This window comes from Salmo trutta, chromosome 13 (assembly GCF_901001165.1).
Source record: "Salmo trutta chromosome 13, fSalTru1.1, whole genome shotgun sequence".
Lineage (NCBI taxonomy): Eukaryota > Metazoa > Chordata > Actinopteri > Salmoniformes > Salmonidae > Salmo > Salmo trutta.
In genome coordinates, this window is record NC_042969.1 from 61,526,768 (window position 1) to 61,548,539 (window position 21,772).

Here is a 21,772-nt window from a genome sequence, read left to right on the forward strand (position 1 = left end):
TTTAACCAGGGCCCATAGGGCTCTGGTCAAAATAAATGCACTATATAGGGACCTAGGGAATAGGGGGCCATTTGGGACTCTGGATACAATACATGTATATGGTATGACATCATTGAATCTGTATAACTACTGTTCTCTCTGGTGGTGGGTGGGGGATCACACCACACAGCCTGGCCACGTTATAGCAGCAATAAGCATGGGGGTAGCAGTGCAGTGTAGGGAGAGACATAGAGGAGAGCAGGGAGCCAGAGAGACGAGAGAGGAGGGAGGGAGGCAGCCACTTCCGCACCAAATGAGCTCAAGCTCATCATCATCTACAGCAGAGCGCATCTCTGATCACACACACACACACACATGCACACACACGGTAGCCTGCTGCAGACATAAGAAAACAGAGCCAGAGGAGCACGCAAGAAGACACAAAGAGAGAGAGGGGGAGAGACCGAGACTGAGGAGAGGCAGACATCTGCAGATAGAGATGTCAGGCGTTGTGGTGTCTCTGTGTCTGCTAGTGGTCTTCGTGCTGCTGTGTGAGCTGAGCAGGAGAATCTTAACCAAGCTACTAGCTCCCAGAGGGCTGTGTCTGTCTGCTGTTTACGCCGTGGAGCTGGTCTCTACGCTGCAGCTGTGTATCTGCAACCTAGAGCTGCGTCTACTGGGGGAGGTGGGCCGGCTGCAGCCTCAGTTCTGTCTCAGCCTCACATACTTGGCATCTGTGGTTCATGGCCTCACCTTCCATGGAGCCCTGGGGAACCCCTGTAGCACGCTGGAATACACGTACCGGGGACGCCTCACTGCCAGGTTATATTCTACTGTATTCTATTGTTGTCTCTATCTAATATATACATTATCTGTTCTATTGTTGTCTATCTAATGGATGGATACATTATCTATTCTATTGTTGTCTCTATCTAATAGATACATTATCTATTCTATTGTTGTCTCTATGTAATGGATACATTATCTATTATATTGTTGTCTCTATGTAATGGATACATTATATACTCTATTGTTGATTCTATGTAATGGATACATTATCTATTCTATTGATGTCTATATGTAATGGATACATTATCTATTCTATTGGTGTCTCTATCTGATGGATACATGATCTATTCTATTGTTGTCTCTGTAATGGATACATTATCTATTATATTGTTGTCTCTATGTAATGGATACATTATCTACTCTATTGTTGATTCTATGTAATGGATACATGATCTATTCTATTGTTGTCGCTATGTAATGGATACATTATCTATTCTATTGGTGTCTCTATGTAATGGATACATTATCTATTCTATTGTTGTCTCTATGTAATGGATACATTATCTATTCTATTGTTGTCTCTATGTAATGGATACATTATCTACTCTATTGTTGATTCTATGTAATGGATACATTATCTATTCTATTGTTGTCTCTATGTAATGGATACATTATCTATTATATTGTTGTCTCTATGTAATGGATACATTATATACTCTATTGTTGATTCTTTGTAATGGATACATGATCTATTCTAGTGATGTCTATATGTAATGGATACATTATCTATTCTATTGTTGTCTCTATCTGATGGATACATGATCTATTCTATTGTTGTCTCTGTAATGGATACATTATCTATTATATTGTTGTCTCTATGTAATGGATACATTATCTACTCTATTGTTGATTCTATGTAATGGATACATGATCTATTCTATTGTTGTTGCTATGTAATGGATACATTATCTATTCTATTGGTGTCTCTATGTAATGGATACATTATCTATTCTATTGTTGTCTCTATGTAATGGATACATTATCTATTCTATTGTTGTCTCTATGTAATGGATACATTATCTACTCTATTGTTGATTCTATGTAATGGATACATTATCTATTCTATTGTTGTTATATGTAATGGATACATGATCTATTCTATTGTTGTCTCTATCTAATGGATACATTATCTACTCTATTGGTGTCTCTATCTAATGGATAGATTATCTATTCTATTGGTGTCTCTATCTAATGGATACATTATCTATTCTATTGTTGTCTCTATCTAATGGATACATTATCTATTCTATTGTTGTCTCTATGTAATGGATACATTATCTACTCTATTGTTGATTCTATGTAATGGATACACTATCTATTCTATTGTTGTCTCTATGTAATGGATACATTATCTATTCTATTGTTGTCTCTATGTAATGGATACATTATCTATTCTATTGGTGTCTCTATCTAATGGATACATTATCTATTCTATTGTTGTCTCTATGTAATGGATACATGATCTACTCTATTGTTGTCTCTATCTAATGGATACATTATCTATTCTATTGTTGTCTATATGTAATGGATACATTATCTATTCTATTGGTGTCTCTATCTAATGGATATATTATCTATTCTATTGTTGTCTCTATCTAATGGATACATTATCTATTCTATTGTTGTCTCTATGTAATGGATACATTATCTATTCTATTGGTGTCTCTATCTAATGGATACATTATCTATTCTATTGTTAATTATATGTAATGGATACCTATTTTAGTCTATTCTTTATAATGGATAGTATTGGATGAATAATCGATTATATTCTAAGTAAAATGTATACTACCGTTCAAAAGTTTGGGGTCACTTAGAAATGTCCTTGTTTTTGAAAGAAAAGCAAATTTTTTATCCATTGAAATAACATCAAATTGATCAGAAATACAGTGTAGACATTGTTTATGTTGTAAATTACTATTGTAGCCGGAAACGGCAGATTTTTATGGAATATCTACATAGGAAACAGAGGCCCATTATCAGCAACCAACACTCCTGTGTTCCAATGGCACGTTGTGTTAGCTGAACGGTAGTGTATATTCTGTTATATTCTATGGGTACATATTCTATTCTATGCATAATGACATTCTATTGCCGTCTTTCTATAACGGATATGTATTATATGGATACATATTCTATTCTACTCTATTGTATTTAGGAGCGGTGTGCTGAGGATGGTGTGCCAGTTCATGGCAGCAAGCGTGGCACGTACCATGCTACAGGGGCTGTGGGCCCTCGGTCTCTCTGACCTGCACCTGAGACACACACTCCAGGGCTTCCAATGCATTAGCCCCATCCACACAGACACACACACCAGCCTGGTGCTCCCTGGCCCTCTGGTCACCGCCGCAGCTGTGGAGCTGGCAGGGGCCTTTGCCATGCAGACCGCCTTCACACACACACACACTATGGACCAGAGGTACCGGGTACATGCCATAGCAGCACTCACCGCTACCCTGACCTATGCAGGTGGGTTACCGAGTTTAACCCTGTGTGTGTGTTATTGTTGCAGGTGTCAGTGATAGGAGCAGTGTTTAACCCTTTGTGTGTTTGTATTGCAGGTGGCAAGATGACGGGGGCTGTGTTTAACCCTGCGTTGGCCCTCTCCACCCAGTTCTCCTGCAGTGGGCACTCCTTTCTGGATTACTGCCTGGTCTACTGGCTGGCTCCTCTACTAGGTACTAAGACACACACACACACACACACACACACACACACACACACACACACACACACACACACACACACACACACACACACACACACACACACACACACGTGAACTATGGGTTCCACTTTCTTTTCTGTTTTTCTGACATTACTCCCACTCTCTTCTTCCCTCCTCTTTTCTACCTCTTCCCACCTCCCATCCTCTTTCTCCTTATTCCTCCTCTTTTTCTGCCTATTCTCTTTCCTTGTCACTCCTCCAATTCTTTCTCTTTTTCTGCCTCATCTCACTCTCCTCTTCCCATCCTCTCTCTCCTGCAGGTATGATGTGTTCGGTCCTGTTGTTTGATCAGATGTTGTCTGGTAGAGCTTCTCCCTACCGCCCCCTTCTGGCTAACAAGAGGAAATGACCCTGGGTCATTTTCATTAGTGCACACCGTAGCAAAACCGTTTTGCAACAGAAAACATTTAACTACAAAAACAAGTTTTTTATTAGACAAGTAGAGGTAGTTCCTCCCCTTTTCGGTTAGTTTTCTTCTGTTTGGTGTCTACGGCCCTGGACCCACCATCAATCCCTATGAACCGAAGACCCTGATGCATAGTGACCTCTTTAAAACTAAGCACATTCAAAAATATATATATATATATTGAGATGTTTTTTAATCTAGTATGATTTGTGCAGTGGTGGCTGGTGGCACTTAAAAATTGGTCTGGAACGTAATGATACCATTTCATCCACTCTATTCCAGACATTTTTATGAGCTGTCTTCCTCTGGATTTGTGTAGCATTGATGTAAAAAAATTGATTTCTGTAGTTAGTAGTGTTAGTAGCATATTTTAAACACTTTGAGATAGTAATTTATGTACAGTTCTTCAATAGATATGACTATGGCCAACTTGAGGAGTATTGTCAACCTTCCCAAGTCACCCCGCTCCTCCGCAGTCCGCACACTCCACTGGCTTCCAGTCAAAGCTCACATCCACTACAAGACCATGGTACTTGCCTGCGGAATAGCAAGAGGAACTGCCCCTCCAATCTACCTTCAGGCTATGCTCAAACCCTACACCCCAACCTGAGCACTCCGTTCTGCCACCTCTGGTCTCTTGACCTTCCCCCACCCCTATGGGAGGGAAGTTCCCGCTCAGCCCAGTCCAAGCTCTCATCTGTCCTGGCACCCCAATGGTGGATCCAGCTAGGACAGCAGAGTCCCTGCCCATCTTCCGAAAACATCCAAAAACCTACCTCTTCAAAGAGTATCTTAAATAATCCCACAGTATCCATCTCTTCGCCCCCCCCAAAGCCTTTTGTGAACTAACACTCACACTTTACTTTTCCCTCCTTACTAGCTCTGACTGCTGAAAGCTACTGTGAGGAAAAACATACTTGCTATTACTGTGACATGTGGTTGTCTCACCGAGCCATCTTAAAATTAATGCACTATAAGTCACTCTGGATAAGAGCGTCTTCTAAATGGCAAAAATGTAATCTAAATGTACGCAAACTGGGTCAGACCTAGGTGAATGATAAAAAAGGTGCTCTGACAATAGTTTTGATGCATTAAGTTGTTGAAATAAACAGTTGAAATGATCAGAGTTGATTTTCTTTTCCAATCATTAAGCTGTGAGTGAGTGTAGCTCCGGTGGCCTGCTACACCAGACGCATAACTTTTGCAGATCAAGAGTTGCTCCTATTTATTTAAATGAAACATGTACGTATACGCTCTGTTGGCAGCTTGGGCTGCCCATTGTTCAATTACGCTCTGGCTCAATTTTCATGATTGACACAGCTTGCTCCCAGGGCCAATAGTTTTAATTGGCTCTCTCTCTGCTCGCGCTGCCTAAAAGCTAAGCGTAGCAAATAAGAAACCTTGATTTCTGTGGCCACGGGTTGTCTAGTGCAGTGGTCCCAAACTTTTTCACAACAATATCTATGGGCTAAAAAATAAAAAAAATTACTGATGCAGAGGCGCCGCCAGGGATTTTGGGCCCAATGAAAAGGGGCCACATTGGGCCACACCACCACAGGCCATACCAACCCTGCGCAATTGCTGTAACCACACACCTTCAGAACCCAATCGACCCATTCAAAGCTTTAAATAACTCTACCTTTGCAGGCTTGCAACTCTCTTGTAGTCCAATATTTACAGTCCAATATTTACTGACAGTGAGCTGTGAAAATATAACACTGTGCAGACATGCACACAGCATTCTGCATACAGTGGAATTCACTATTTGATGCAAGACTGATACCCTCTATAAAATATTTGCTAAAGGCCATATTTTACAGTCTAAATGTAATTTTAATAGTAAAATTCTTGGATGAAAAATTATTTTATCATGAATGAATAACTTAAAATAAATATAACTTAAATATACATTAACCTCTTTAATTCAAATAAATTAACATAATCTATAGAATGATATAACAAACAAAATAATCAAATCAGCAGCAGATTGTTGAACTAAGTATACATACCAACTAGAAAATAAGCAGCTGTAAAAGTGGAAATGGAAAACGAAATGGAAATGAAAAGGCCTGATGGTAGCGCTAGAGGAAAGGTCAAATGGTCACCAAATCAATAGGTTTCTTCCACTTTGGGTGTTGATCATGCACAACAAATGTTATGGCAATCTATCCATGACTTTGAGATACATCTTGTTCTCAGTCTTGTTCTCAGCCTGTGGGCATCATATGTGTAGTAATCCAATATCCATAGCCATGCCATTTAACAGTTATCACTGGCCCTTTGCTCAGCTTTACTCACCAAGAGCCCAGCGCAGAGCCTTTTTGCTAGCAAAGTCACTGATCAAGTCTTTGAAATCCAGCTTTCTAGCTAACTGACTTTCAATGGACAGCATGGCAAGACTGCAAAGCCTGTCCTGGGACATAGTGGACCTCAAATAGTTTTTAGCTTACTTAAAGCTCTCTCGCCACCAGCAACATGCAGTGTGCAAAATATACGTAAAGCAATGCACACTTCTCCAAAAATGCTTTGCAGCTGCATCTTACAAATTGGATTCAGGAGATCAAGAGGGAACAAGTTGGGGGGAAAGGGGCAGCATATACAGTGTTCAGGTGTCTTATTTCATTTTGAAACTCAGGTGTAAGATCTCTGGAATACTTCATGATCAGTGGTTGGCACACAGAAGGGACTTTATCCTCACGAATCTGTCCAACTTTCAGAACAGCAGAAAATTCTTCTACGATTTTTGCAGTGTTGTGGAACCTAGTGTCCAAGTCACCTATGTTGTCCATAGCAGTAAAAAACAGTGTGTTCCAAAACTGATGCACTGTCCTGAGCTGTCTCCTCTTGAGAGGTCTCATCATGGAATCTCTTCCTTTTCCTCTGGCGGCTGTGTTCCTTGCTAAATTGAGGTGCAACATCCATTTGCGTAGCAATCAGTGTTGCCTCAGACAGGAGAGACTCCCATCCATCTCTAAGATCCTGCATCTCTTCCTTTAAGGCTCTGATATTGGCTGCCTCTGTCAAGTGAGATTTTTCCTGACTGGATAATCACATTCTTGTCCTCAATGCATTGCAGTACCTGCAATTATGCCAACTGACATGTCATTCAACACAATGCTGACCTCCTTTAGTTGGGAGTAGGGCTGGTTCAGGGGTATGGGGATGGGGTGACAGGGCTGTTGAGCCTGAAGCTGCATCTGTTGGCCTGGCACCAGGCAGGGGCGGGGACAACTTATTTAGTATGAATAGCTTGCTAAAAGTTTGCCTGCATTGATTAAATGTCGGCTAAAAGAGGAGCGAAATGTAAACACTCAGAATTTTCTGTTAAGATATTAAGTAACTAATGTTAGGGGAGCAAACGTCGCCTATTTCACTACGGACTAAGCTAACAGGTTACTTTCCACCACTCACGGACTACAACCACCTTCCTTTGTGAAAAATTGGGTGATATACTGGCGCCCTTTCTTTTCTCTCTCCTGTCTTTTTTGTTTTTGGATGCCAGATTTTTCTTTAGCAAGCTGAAACATTATACTCCAACCGCAATCCTCACTCGCAATTCACTGCTAGCAAGTAGCGTTCGCGCCTGGTTTGGGGGCAGGACCGAACCATTTCATGTAAATAGAGGGAGGGGGAGGGCAATACAAAGGCTCTCTGGATGTTTACTTTTTGCCAAAAACAAGAAAATAAAAAGAAACAGTTAGTTTTATTAGTACATTGTAAATAAAATGTTATATTAATGATGATAGGTTAATCATTTTTTATTGAAAAAAATATACCTAATGTTATAATTTTTTTAGGGCCCCTGTCAGTCACAGGCCCTTAGAATCGTCCTAACTTTTCCCACACATGTGGCGCCCCTGAACTGATACACTACCCATTTTTGAAATTGCTCCTTGTGCATTCTATGACTATACATTTCAAGAGTAAGTTTAAAGCCAGACTGAGACCCCTCGCCCCAGTTTGGGAACCACTGGCCTAGCGGTCTAGGCTGCTGCCTCTGGTACTCATTTACCGCTTACCGTTTCAAATCCGGCCCAAAGCAATTTCAGCACTCTCCTATCTATAATGAACAAAAACAAACGCAACATGCAACAATTTAAAATATTTTGCTGAGTTACAGTTCATATAAGGAAATCAGTCAATTTAAATGCATTTATTAGGCCCTAATCTATGAATTTCCCAACTGGGCAGTGGCGCAGCCAATGGACAGCAGGGCAAGACTGCTGGTGAAGGTCTGCGGTTGTGAGGCCAATTGGACATACTGCCAAATTGGTAGAGAAATGAACACAAAATCTCTGGTGGACATTCCTGCAGTCAGCACGCAAACTGCATACTCCCTCAGCTTTAAACATCTGTGGCATGGTGTTTTGTGACAAAATGTCACATTTTAGAGTGGCCTTTATTGTCCCAATCACAAGGTGCATCTGTGTAATGATCATGCTGTTTAACTTCATTGGGATAGGGGGCAGCATTGGGAAGTTTGGATGAAAAGCATTCCCAGAGTAAATTGCCGTTACTCAGGCCCAGAAGCTAGGATATGCATATGTAGTAGAGTGATGTTGTTCCCCTAGATTATGCACCAAGTTGCACACAAGGACAGTTCAAGTAGGCCAGGTCAAGAGGGGATGTTAATAAGTTAATAACAATAATAATAATTCAATGTGTTTTCTTTATTTAATTACAGCTGCATAGTTAATGTTATTTTTCGGTGTACAAATGTTTTTTTATATCTATATTGTAAATACACCTAATTGTAAAAGTTTTGTATATTTTGGTTTGGTCCATCGCGGGTTATCTGTATTTACGTACCCTCTTATTGTTCTCTTTTGCCTGACCTTCAACTAGCAAGGTATGTTGTCCTTGGCGCCGTAATTTGTCAATATAAAACTGTGGTAAAGTTACATAAAGTGCTGTTACACAACTATAGGTTTTGTTACAATGTGGACAATTATAAAGATTTATGTTAACAACTTTCACCGAGCTCGCTAATTAGGGTACCTATTGTAACTCGGGAGTATTTGGGACCGTGTTTGAGTGAGTTTCTATGTGCTCACGCAGGTGCCCGAGAGCTGTGACTGCACCAAGGGCTAACACATTGTGTGTTGTCTCTTCGTGTGCAGGTATGTCTTTTATTTTGTCCGAATATGTTGTATATCATTTTACTTGTATTGTAGTGTGCTGTTGGGCACTGAATGTGTGCATGCAGTTCCCGCTCTTTTGCCTGACCTTCAACTAGCAAGGTACCCGAGAGCTGTGACTGCACCGAGGGCTAACATATTGTGTGTTGTCTCTTCGTGTGCAGGTCGAATAAAAATGATCCAACCATCAGAATTCCAGTTGTGGCAGTGTCCTAAGTAAAAGTACACAACGCAGAACGAACCACGCTACACATATAATTGGTCGATTTGGATAGAAAACACTCTAAAGTTTCCAAAACTGTTAAAATATTGTCTGTGAGTATAACAGAACTCATACGGCAGGCAAAAACCTGAGACAAATCCAACCAGGAAGTGGGAAATCTGAGGTTTGAAGTTTTTTTAAGTGATTGCCTATCCAATATCCTGTGTCTGTGGGGTCAGATTGCACTTCCTAAGGCTTCCAGTAGATGTCAACAGTCTTTAGCCTGTTGTTTCAGGCTTGTATTGTGAAAGGGGATCGAATAAGAACTGTTTCAACAAGTGTTCAAGCTGAAAGACATTAGTTTAGTCTCGCGCATGGCCATGAGCGCGACGCTCGTTCTCTTTCCTTTCTAATGACAACGGAATTGTCCGGTTGGAATATTATTGAAGATTTATGATAAAATCATCCTAAAGATTGATTATAATACATCGTTTGACATGTTTCTACGAACTTTAATGGAACTTTTTTGACTTTTCGTCTTTGTGCCCGCGCTTTGCGCATTTGGATTACTGGACTAAACGCACAAACAAAGAGGTGGTATTTGGACATAAAGATGAACTTTATCGAACAAAACGAACATTTGTCTAACATGGAGACCTGGGAGTGCCATCAGATGAAGATCATCAAAGGTAAGTTATTAATTTTAACGCTATTTCTGACTTTTGTGACACCTCTCCTTGGTTGGAAAATGGCTGTATGGTTTTCTGTGGCTAGGCGCTGACCTAACATAATCGCATGGTGTGCTTTCGCCGTAAAGCCTTTTTGAAATCGGACACAGCTGCTGGATTAACAAGAAGTTTATCTTTAATCCTATGTATAACACTTGTATCTTTCAATGTTTATGAGTATTTCTGTAATTTGATGTGGCTCTCTGCAATTTCACCAGATGTTTGTTTGAGACAATGCATTTCTGAACATAACGCGCCAAATTTAGGTTTTTGGACATAAAGACGAACTTTATCGAACAAAACACACATTTATTGTCTAACATGGAGTCCTGGGAGTGCCAGCCGGTGAAGATCATCAAAGGTTAGTGATTAATTTTAACACTATTTCTGACACCTTTCCTTCTTTGGAAAATGGCTGTATGGTTTTCTGTGGCTAGGCGCTGACCTAACATAATCGCATGGTGTGCTTTCGCCGTAAAGCCTTTTTGAAATCGGACACTGTGGCTGGATTAACAAGAAGTTTATCTTTAAAATGGTGTATAATACTTGTATGTTTGAGCAATCTAATTATGAGATTTCTGTTTTTTGAATTTGGCGCCCTGCAATTTCACTGGCTGTTGGCGAGGTGGGACGCTAGCGTCCCGAACGATCCCAGAGAGGTTTTAATCAGCTTCTTGCTATGCCACACCTGTCAGATAGATGGGTTATCTTGACAAATGATCATCACAGGGATGTTAACAAATTTGTGCGTATGGAACTTTTCTGGGATCTTTTATTTCAGCTTCTGAAACATGGACCAACATTTTGCATGTTGCGTTCATATTTTTGTTCAGTATAATAAAACAGACTTCAATATTAAAAAATGTCCTGACACATCAGTGTAGCTCCTATGTTACTCCTCTGGAATGTGCACATAACACAAACACACTCTTATTCATACAAAAACTATTTATTTATTGAAGAGATTTCATACAAAGACAACACTGCTCCCTGTTGGGGAAAACTCAGTACAACTGGTCTTCAGGTACAAAACACAAGAGGAATATGTGTGTGGAGATGAACAGAAAATGATGCCTTGGGGACAGGAAGTGGAGAGGTTGTATTCTCCTATCCCACAATGTACCACAAGTGCTTTGACTGGCAGAGTTGAGTTCCATCTGAGAGAAGAAGAGGGAGCGAAAAAGACAGTGAGAGACTTAACTACAGTATGGTAAAGCATGTCCATAAGGTTGACAGCAGGATGTGGATTTAAATGTGATCACACAAAACATCACACTAACATACTGATAATTATAACGTAGTATTATGATATGTTATTACTAGTGGTCTACGTCTGCATCTTCAAACTGTCCGGCCACCGTCGACCCAGCATCCACCTCCATCCCATCTGCAGACAGACATAGAAATAAAATGACTACAACAGCCAATATACTGATTATCATGAAACACATGCGGCTTTCTTCATGCTCATGTGTTCATAACGGGTGTGGGCTATGCTCTGTACTACATACCCGCTGGTCAAAGTGAGAAAAAGAAAGTGAAAGTGTTGTTTCTTTTCAACAGAGAGAAAGGGGCTCTGAATGCCTTGAATGACAAAGTACATGTGACCAAGTCACACAGGAAAAAAACATTCATACTGCAAATTCCAGCAGTGTGTGTCAAACAAACCTGGCCAGATTGATTTACTATACTGAGTTATATTTACTTACTATGTTAAGTTACAGCGCATTCAGAAAGTATTCAGACCCCTTGACTTTTTCCACATTTTGTTACGTAACAGCTTTAGCGCCAGAGGAGATGGCTGCCATTTTACGGGCTCCTAACCAATTGTGCTATTTTGAGTGTTTTTTTGCATTGTTTGTAACTTATTTCGTACATAATGTTTCTGCCACCTTCTCTTATGACTGAAAATAGCTCCTGGATATCAGAACAACGATTACGCACCTTGAACTGGACAAAGATTTTTTCTTTAATGAGTCGGACGCGAAGAATTTACTCCAGATACCCGACCAGGCTCAAAGAAGAGAAGATGCCAGTACAGGGTACACGGGTCCGTGTCCCTTGGGATAATTCGTCGACGAGTGGGTAACCCGCCTCTACCATCCGTCCTATTGGCCAATGTGCAATAATTGGAGAATAAACTGGATGAGCTCCATTCAAGACTACCCTACCAACGGGACATTATTAAAAACTGTAATATCTTATGTTTCAGAGTCGTGGCTGAACGACAACATGGATAATATACAGTTGGCTGGTTTTTCTGTGCATCGGCAAGACCGAACAGCTGGGTCCAGTAAGACAAGGGGTGGGGTCTGTATCTATTTGTCAATAACAGCTGGTGTGCAAAATCAAATATTAAGGAAGTCTTGAGGTTTTGTATCATGATAAGCTGTAAACCACACTATTTACCAAGAGAGTTTCTATATTTTTCGTAGCTGTCAATTTACCACCACAAACTGATGCTGGCACTAAGACCGCACTCAACGAACTATATTGCCATAAGCAAACAAGAAAATGCTCATCCAGAGGCGGCGCTCCTAGTGGTCGGGGACTTTAATGCTGGCAAACTTAAATCTGTTTTACCTCATTTCTACCAGCAAGTTACGTGTGCAACAAGTAGAGAGAATTTTTATTTTATTTTATTTTTTATTTTTAAACCTCTAGACCACCTTTACTCCACACAGAGACGCATACAAAACTCTCCCTCGCCCTCCATTTGGCAAATCTGACCATAATTATATTCTTCTGATTCCCACTCATAAGCAAAACCCACAGTGACCGTACCTACATACCCCAACCAGAAGCCATGGATAACAGGCAACATCTGCACTGAGCTAAACGGTAGAGCTGCCGCTTTCAAGGAAAGCGAGTCTAACCCAGACGCTTATAAGAAATCCCGCCATGCCCTGAGACGAACCATCAAACAAGCAAAGCGTAAATACAGGACTAAGATTGAATCCTAGACCGGCTCCGACACTGTTCGGATGTGGCAGGGCTTGCAAACTATTACAGACTACAAAGGGAAGCCCAACCGCGAGCTGCCCAGTGATACAAGCCTACCAGACGAGCTAAAGGACTTTGAGGCAATCAACACTGAAGCATGCATGACAGCACCAGCTGGTCCGGACTACTGTGTGATCACGCTCGCCGTAGCCGATGTGAGTAAGACATTTAAACAAGTCAACATTCACAAGGCCGCAGGGCCAGACGGATTACCAGAACGTGTACTCTGAGCATGAGCTGACCAGCTGCCAAGTGTCTTCACTGACATTTTCAACCTGTCCCTGGCCAAGTCTGTAATACCAACATGTTTTAAGCAGACCACCATAGTCCCTGTGCCCAAGAACACTAAGGTAACCTGCCTAAATGACTACAGACCCGTAGCACTCACATCAGTAGCCATGAAGTACTTTGAAAGGCTGGTCATGGCTCACAACACCATTATCCCAGAAACCCTAAATCCACTCCAATTTGCATACAGCCCCAACAGATGATGCAATCTCTATTGCACTCAACACTGCCCTTTCCCATCTGGACAAAAGGTACACCTATGTGAGAATGCTATTCATTGACTACAGCTCAGCATTCAGCACCATAATGCCCTCAAAGGTCATCATTAAGCTAAGGACCCTGGGACTAAACACCTCCCTCCGCAACTGGATCCTGGACTTCATGACGGGCTGCTCCCAGTGGTAAGGGTAGGCAACAATATATCTGCCACGGTGATCCTCAACACAGGGGCCCCTCAGGGGTGCGTGCTTTGTCCCCTCCATGACTGCATGGCCAAGCACGATTCCAACACCATTATTAAGTTTGCCGAAAACACAACGTGATAGGCCTGATCACCGACGAGACAGTCTATAGGAAGGAGGTCAGAGACCGGAAACTGTGGTGCCAGGACAACCTCTCCCTTAACTTGATCAAGACAAAGGAGATGATTGTGGACTACAGTTAAAGGAGGGCTGAGCATGCCTCCATTCTCATCGACAGGGCTGTAGTGGAGCAGGTTGAGAGCTTCAAGTTCCTTGGTGTCCACATCACCAACAAACTAACATGGTCCAAACACACCAAGACAGTCGTGAAGAGGGCACGAAAATGCCTATTCCCCCTCAGGAGACTGAAAAGTTTGGGCATGGGTCCTCAGATCCTCAAAAAGTCCTACAGCTGCACCACAGAGAGCATCCTGACTGGTTGCATCACCGCCTGATATTGCAACTGCTCAGCCTCCGACCGCAAGGCGCTACAGAGGGTAGTGCATACGGACCAGAACATCACTGGGGACAAGCTTCATGCCATCCAGGACCTTTATACCAGGCTGTATCAGAGGAAGGCCATAAAAATTGCCAAAGACTCCAGCCACCCTAGTCATAGACTGGCTGCTATTTCTTTTTTTAACTCTTCTTTTTCTTAAAACTGCATTGTTGGTTAAAGGCTTGTAAGTTAGCATTTCACGTTAACGTCTACTCCTGTTGTATTCGGCACAATTTTTTTTCTAAAATGTATTATGCCAATCTACACACAATACACAAAACAAAAACAGGTTAAGACATTTTAGCAAATGTATTAAAAAAATTACTTATTTACATAAGAATTCAGACCCTTTGCTATGAGACTTGAAATAGCATCCTGTTTCCATTGATCATCATGGAGATGTTTCTACAACTTGGGAGTCCACCTGTGGTAAATTCAACTGATTGGACATGATTTGGAAAGGCACACACCTGTCTACATAAAGGTCCCACAGTTGACAGTGCATGTCAGAGCAAAAACTTAGCCATGAGGTTGAAGCAATCATATGTAGAGCTCCGAGACAGGATTGTGCCGAGGCACAGATCTGGGGAAGGGTACCAAAACATTTCTGCAGCATTGAAAAAGTTTGGAACAGCCAAGACATTTCCTAGAGCTGGCCGCCTGGTTAAACTGAGCAATCGGGGGAGAAGTGTTCCAGTGGCAACAGCCTCCTGGGACTAGACAGCGCTACTGGGGGGGGGGGGTTCATGTACCATGAAACAAACTAATACGGTACTCTGGTGAATGTGATCAGCACGCAGAGCTGGATGTGTGTCCCTGCCAAGGACACCTCAGACAAGGTTAAAGGTCAACTGAAGGGGAGTGTGACCCTGGATGAGGGGGGTTGCCCTTCGTCAGGAGATACAAAGTGGCTGTGGAGAAGCACCTAGATTGCTCGGAGGAGTGGAGTCGCACCATGGTTCTGTTCTCCAGAGGAGACTGGCTAGCCGGTAGGGGGACCACTATAGAAGAATACATTCAGTCGGCCGGGTCAGAGCTCAGATGGCTCTTAGAGAAATGTGGGAACAGGTACCATGTCAACAACAAGGAGAAAGAGCTACCACAGAAGATCAAAAAGTAGGTACCAAATAGGGAAGAGGTGGAGGGAGAGATGATGGTACGAGAAAAGATAATAGAAGCGTAAGAAGAGTGTGCAACAGAGGGAAGAGATTCTAGCAGATGTATCCTTCTCAGGGAAACACTTAGCCACAGAAATTGAGTGTTTTCACTCTTTTGTAGCGATAAGTCAGCGGCAGGCGGAGAAGTTGGAGAACCATCCGGTGCTCAAGAGAAGGACTAACTGTACTGGCTTATTAGTTGCCAGTATCAGGCTGACTTCAATGCTCTTATTTTAACTTCTAGAGGACTCCATGGCTAAGCTCCCTCATCTGACAGAGATGCTTGTTCCATTCAAGCCAGTCCGGATATTCTAAGACCAAGGAGCTAGCCTGGTAATATTTTTGTAACCTATATCAATGTTTTTGCATGCATCTGTTATTGTATTATGTTATGTTCTCTTTGTTATGTACTTGATGTTATGTAGTGACTATGTAGAGCGGGATCATTGTCACTCTGTCCTCAGGCGCCAACCAGGCTGTATCACAACCGGCCGTGACTGGGAGTTCCATAGGGCGGCACCGTCCGGGTTTGGCCGGTGTAGGCCATCATTGTAAATAAGAATTTGTTCTTAACTGACTTGCCTAGTTAAATAAATCTTGTGGTTATTACAATAACAAGCATTGCCGAGAAAGTCAGTGTCAAGAACCTCCGCTGTGTATTATTTACATCCCATTCATGAAATTTTGCCTGTGGGGTTCTACTATTTCAGTGTGTGTGTGACCTACCCTTGTATCCTATGTTCGACTATGTGTGTGACCTATCCTTGTACGTGTGTGAGACCCACCGTCAAACTCTCCATTGGTCTCATCAGTGCGGACCCCAGCCATGTGAAAGGTGTTTGCGACAGACTGAGCTAACATGCCCTCCAGTCTCTGTAGAGTGGCCTGGCCTTCAGCCCTCAGCCCCGACACACCCTCCTCATATGTACAGAATGACGGGATATCACCCTGACCATGCTCTGGAGGACAGAGAGAGAATACCACCAGTGAGTGCGTGTGTAGTTGTAGCAGCTGATAGGGTGAGTGCGTAGTTGTTAGGCTTCTTACCTGCCTCTTTTCCATTGAAGGGAGAAAGAAGGTGGAGATACAATGTTAGTATTATCTTCTTGATTACTCCATCTATGTGAGTTTGTGAACTGTATGTTAAAGTGTGTCTGTATGCTTGTATAAGTGAGTGAGTTACACACCTGCCTCCTCCACATCGTACTCATCTCCGTCAAAATCCCCGTCGGAGTCTTCGTCATCTGGGTCTGGGTGCAAGGCCTGACACTCACACATCGCTGAAAACATAGACTCCACTGGACACACACACACACACGTTAGGGTAATCCTAGCTGGCATAGTGATTCCAAACTAGAGCTGCATGTCAAAGAACTGGAGAGCCAAAAGCTTTAGACATCCCTAATGCATGTGTGTATAGAGATGTTTGAACTTGTTACATTATATGTGGAAGATGTTACCTGTGACCTGCTTAATAAAGATGCATTGACTTAAATTTAGCCCTGCCCAACTAGACATCCCTCTCCCCTCACACTCACATGCTGTCTTGTCGCTAGGGACGAAGCGGATCTCTGTGATCCCCTCACACTCATCTTCCTCACTGCTCTTATCCTCATCTTCCTCATCATGGGCATTCTCCTGCATCTCATCTGGGGAACACACAGACACACACTTTAAGATCTTCTTACTCGATCACAAGTTTGCGTTTCACTGCGAGTTTGATATTGACACTGATGGACAGGTGTGTGTCTCACCGTTGAGTTTTGCGTTGACCATGACGTATAGATGTTCCTGTGGGTAGGCGCTGAGGTCTCGTGAGATGGCGTGAAGGCTGATAGTGGGGTACTCCAGAGAGAAGCCCATCCCTGACCCGTCAAACCATGACAACCGCCTGGAAAACACAGGAAAGCAACATTCTCACTCAACGTCAACAAAAAGGAGATGATTGTGGACTTCAGGAAACAGCACCCCCCTATCCACATTGACGGGACCGCAGGGGAGGTGGAAAGCTTCAAGTTCCTCGGCATACACATCACTGACAAACTGAAATGGTCCACCCACACAGACAGTGTGGTGAAGAAAGTGCAACAGCGCCTCTTCAACCTCAGGAGGCTGAAGAAATTTGGCTTGGCACATAAAACCCTCAAACTACCTGCCCAGAGGGTGGTGAGGTCTGCCCAACGCATCACCGGGGGCAAACTACCTGCCCTCCAGGACACCTACAGCACCCGATGTCACGGGAAGGCCAAAAAAAGATTATCAAGGACAACAATCACCTGAGCCACTGCCTGTTCACCCCACTACCTTCCAGAAGGCGAGGAGGTCAGTACAGGTGCATCAAAGCTGGGACCGAGAGACTGAAAAACAGCGTCTATCTCAAGGCCATCAGATTGTTAAATAGCCATCACTAGCACATTAGAGGCTGCTGCCAATATACAGACTTGAAATCACTGGCCACTTCAATGGAACACTAGTCACTTTAACAATGTTACATATTTTGCATTACTCATCTCATATGTATATACTCTATACTACTCTACTGTATCTTAGTCTATGCTGCTCTGACATTACACATACATTCTTAATATCATTATTTTACTTAGATGTGTGTGTATTGGGTATATGTTGTGAAATTGTTAGATATCACTGCATTGTCAGAGCTAGAAACACAAGCATTTCACTACACCCGCAATAACATCTTCTAAACACATGCATGTGACCAATAACATTTGATGACTACTATGTGGTGAAAACTCCTTGATTCATCTTGTCCTCCCTCCTTGCCTCCTCAAAACAGGAACCTCAGATCTTCCCAGCCAATGTGCTTTGAGAAGAAGACAAGGAGGAAGGATGTGAGGCAAGGAGATGTGATTACTCCATTTATTACAATTGAGATCCACGTCAAGTCATTGACTAGTTAGCTAACATGATGCAAAATTCAAGTTCATGATACTCAAGTTGAAGTTTATAAAAAATAAATGTTAAGTTTATATTTTCAAAGCAAAAACACTAAGAGGACTTTAGAAATTAGCTAGCATTCTAACTAACAAATGTCAACTGGTTAACAATGCTAGCTAACCAACTAGCTAGCCACCACACCAAAGCGTCACATACGTTTCAGCAACGTAGAGAGTCCCTGCGCCGAGACCCTTCCCGTCCAACACCGCCGTGGTCTCGCCTTGTTCATGCCGGACTCCCTCGTTGGGTGGTGGGACACTCCTTAGCAGAACCATCCTCGGAAACTGATGGAGGACGGCAGAGAGAACTCTCTTTTGGGTCGGTCAGGAGCGGTCAACAACACTGCACTTATGTTACCTGGCTAGCTAACTTCGTTTCCCAAAACTGCCTATTTAACTCTGTCTGAACAGAAACGGATAGCTAGATGTCTGTGCAGGCAAGACAAACAAAAAGACGATATAGCTATCGATAGCCTGAAGAGTTAACGAGTCAGAATATTTATTTAGTAGACATTCCCCTGAAACGTTAGTGCCATTAGCTTGCTCGGTAGCATTTACTCGACCCAGCTCCCACGCTGCTTTCACTGCTAGCTAGCAGGTAGCTAACGTCACCGTTCTTATTATACCTCAGTGTTAACAACTACGCATCCCCGCCAAGAAAATAAGTTGCGACAAAGTAAATATGGCTCGTAATTATTTTTTTTAAAGCGCTTATTGGTCTTATTTTTTTAGGTTAGGGTTCTTTATTATAGCTCAGAGATAGGGTTTCAAATAGATAAATTGTTGAAATAGGCGATGGTTATGATGCTGTGGAAACTAGTGACGACCAAGAGAAGGAACAGCAACGGAAGAAAACATTACCGCCTACTACAGGTCGGGGGGTGTACGAGGAAGTTATGATTTTCCTCTTCCTACTAGCCGCGCGCACACCTGCTAGTCGAAAATCTAATTTCAAAATCATGGGCATTGAAGTTGATTCCCCTTTGCTTCTATAACAGCCTCCACTGTTCTGGGGAGGCTTTCTACTAGATGTTGGAACATTGCTGCAGGGACTTGTTTCCATTCAGCCACAAGAACATTAGTGAGGTTGGGCACTGATAATGGGCAATTAGGTCTGGCTTGCAGTCTGCTTTCCAATTCATCCCAAAGATGTTCAATGGGGTTGAGGTCAGGGCTCTGTGCAGCCAGTCAAGTTCTTCCACACTGATCTCTATAAACCATTTCTGTATGGACCTCGCTTTGTCATACTGAAACAAGAAAGGTCCTTCCCCAAACTGTTGTAACAAAGCTGGAAGCAAAGAATCGTCTAGAATCAGTGGTGGAAAAAGTACCCAATTATCATACTTGAGTAAAGTAAAGATTCATTAATAGAAAATGACAAGTAAAAGTGACAGACCCAGTAAAATACTACTTGAGTAAAAGTCCGTATTTGGCATTTGCTAAAATATACTTAAGTATCAAAATTAAAAGTATAAGTAATCTCATATTCCTTATATTAATTAAGCAAACCATCTTATATGTTTTAATTTACAGAAAGTCAGGGGCACACTACATAATTTACAAATTAAGCATTTGTGTTTAATGAGTCCAGAGGATCAGAGGCAATAGAGATGACCAGGGATGTTCTCTTGATAATTGTGTGATTTGGACCATTTTCCTGTATTGCTAAGGATTCAAAATATAACAAGTACTTTAGGTGTCAGGGAAAATGTATGGAGTAAAAAGTACATTATTTTGTTAAGAAATGTAGTAAAGTAAAAGTTGTCAAAAATATAAATAGTAAAGTACAGATACCCCAAAAACTACTTAAGTAGATACTTTAAAGTATTTTTACACCACTGTCTAGAATGTCATTGTATACTGCCGCGTTAAGATTTCTTTTCACTAAGGGGCCTAGCCCGAACCATGAAAAACAGCCCCAGATCATTATTCCTCCTCCACCAAACTTTACATTTGGCACTATGTAATAGGGAAGGTAGCGTTCTTCTGGCATCCACCAAACCCCGATTCATCTGTCGGACTGGCAGATGGTGAAGCGTGATTCATCACTCCAGTGAATTGTTTTCCACAGCTCCAGAGTACAATGGCTGCAAGCTTTACACCACTCCAACCGACGCTTGGCATTGGGCATGGTGATCTTAAGCTTCAGTGTGGCTGCTTGTTATGAAATAAAGGAATCCACTAGTTTGAAGCGGTGTCCACATACAGTGCATTTGGAAAGTATTTAGACCCCTTGACTTTTTCCACATTTTGTTACATTACAGCCGTATTCTAAAATGGATTAAATTGTTTTTTCCCCCTCAATCTACACAATACCCCATGATGAGAAAGCAAAAACAGGTTAGACATTTTTGCAAATGTATTAAAAACAAACAGAAAATACACATTTACATAAGTACTCAGACCCTTTACTCAGTACTTTGTTGAAGCACCTTTGGCAGCGATTACAGCCTTGAGTCGTCTTGGGTATGACGTTACAAGCTTGGCACACCTGTATTTGGGGAGTTTCTCCTATTCCTCTCTGCAGATCCTCTCAAGCTCTGTCAGATTGGATGGGGAGCGTCACTGCACAGCTATTTTAAGGTCTCTCCAGAGATGTTAGATCGGTTTCAACTCTGGTCTCTGGCTGGGCCACTCAAGGACATTCAGAGACTTGTCACGAAGCCACTCCTACGTTGTCTTGGCTGTGTGCTTAGGGTCGTTGTCCTGTTGGAAGGTAAACCTTCGCCCCAGTCTGAGGTCCTGAGCAGGTTTTCGTCAAGGATTTCTCTGTACTTTACTCTGTTAATTTTTCCCCTCTCCTGACTAGTCTCCCAGTCCCTACCGCTGAAAAACATCCCCACAGCATGATGCTGCCACCACCATGCTTTACTGTAGGGATGGTGCCAGGTTTCCTCCAGATGTGACGCTTGGCATTCATCAGACCAGAGAATCTTGTTTCTCATGGTCAGTCCTTTAGGTGCCTCTTGGTATACTCCAAGTGGGCTGTCATGTGCCTTTTACTGAGGAGTGGCTTCCCTCTGACCACTACTATAAAGGCCTGATTGGTGGAGTGCTGCAGAGACTGTTGTCCTTCTGGAAGGCTCTCCCATCTCTACAGAGGAGCTCTGCCAGAGTGACCATCTGGTTCTTGGTCACCTCCCTGACCAAGGCCCTTCTCCCCCGATGGCTCAGTTTGGCTGCCTGGCCAGCTCTAGGAAGAGTTTTGGTGGTTCCAAACTTCTTCCATTTAAGAATGATGGAGGCCACTGTGTTGTTGGGGACCTTCAATGCTGCAGACATTTTTTGGTACCCTTCCCCAGATCTGTGCCTCGACACAATCCTGACTCGGAGCTCTATAGACAATTTCTTCGACCTCAGGTCTTGGTTTTTGTTCT

General features: G+C 42.4%; 2 protein-coding genes across 6 annotated transcripts; one reads left to right on the forward strand and one right to left on the reverse strand.

The window, feature by feature from the left end:
• The first annotated feature begins 250 nt into the window (after positions 1 to 250).
• On the forward strand, positions 251 to 5,083 carry LOC115206249 (aquaporin-11). The gene is made up of 4 exons (XM_029772986.1): positions 251 to 801; positions 2,987 to 3,297; positions 3,390 to 3,506; positions 3,817 to 5,083. The coding sequence occupies exons 1-4, from the start codon at positions 293 to 295 to the stop codon at positions 3,903 to 3,905; spliced, it is 1,026 nt and encodes a 341-aa protein (XP_029628846.1). The 5' UTR covers positions 251 to 292; the 3' UTR covers positions 3,906 to 5,083.
• A 5,875-nt stretch (positions 5,084 to 10,958) lies between these two features.
• Positions 10,959 to 19,248, reverse strand: LOC115206250 (methylosome subunit pICln). 5 transcript variants are annotated; one of them, XM_029772987.1, is made up of 8 exons: positions 18,553 to 19,247; positions 17,193 to 17,329; positions 16,977 to 17,087; positions 16,626 to 16,736; positions 16,486 to 16,491; positions 16,224 to 16,397; positions 11,351 to 11,417; positions 10,959 to 11,187 (listed from the first exon to the last, which is right to left on the reverse strand). In XM_029772987.1, coding segments are annotated over exons 1-8 (726 nt in total). In that variant the 5' UTR covers positions 18,672 to 19,247; the 3' UTR covers positions 10,959 to 11,186. The 5 variants fall into 5 exon arrangements, with proteins under 5 accessions (XP_029628847.1, XP_029628849.1, XP_029628848.1 ...); XM_029772989.1 differs by lacking the exon at positions 16,486 to 16,491 and having other exon boundaries at positions 18,553 to 19,246; XM_029772988.1 differs by lacking the exon at positions 10,959 to 11,187 and having other exon boundaries at positions 11,350 to 11,417; positions 18,553 to 19,248.
• Positions 19,249 to 21,772: the final 2,524 nt, after the last annotated feature.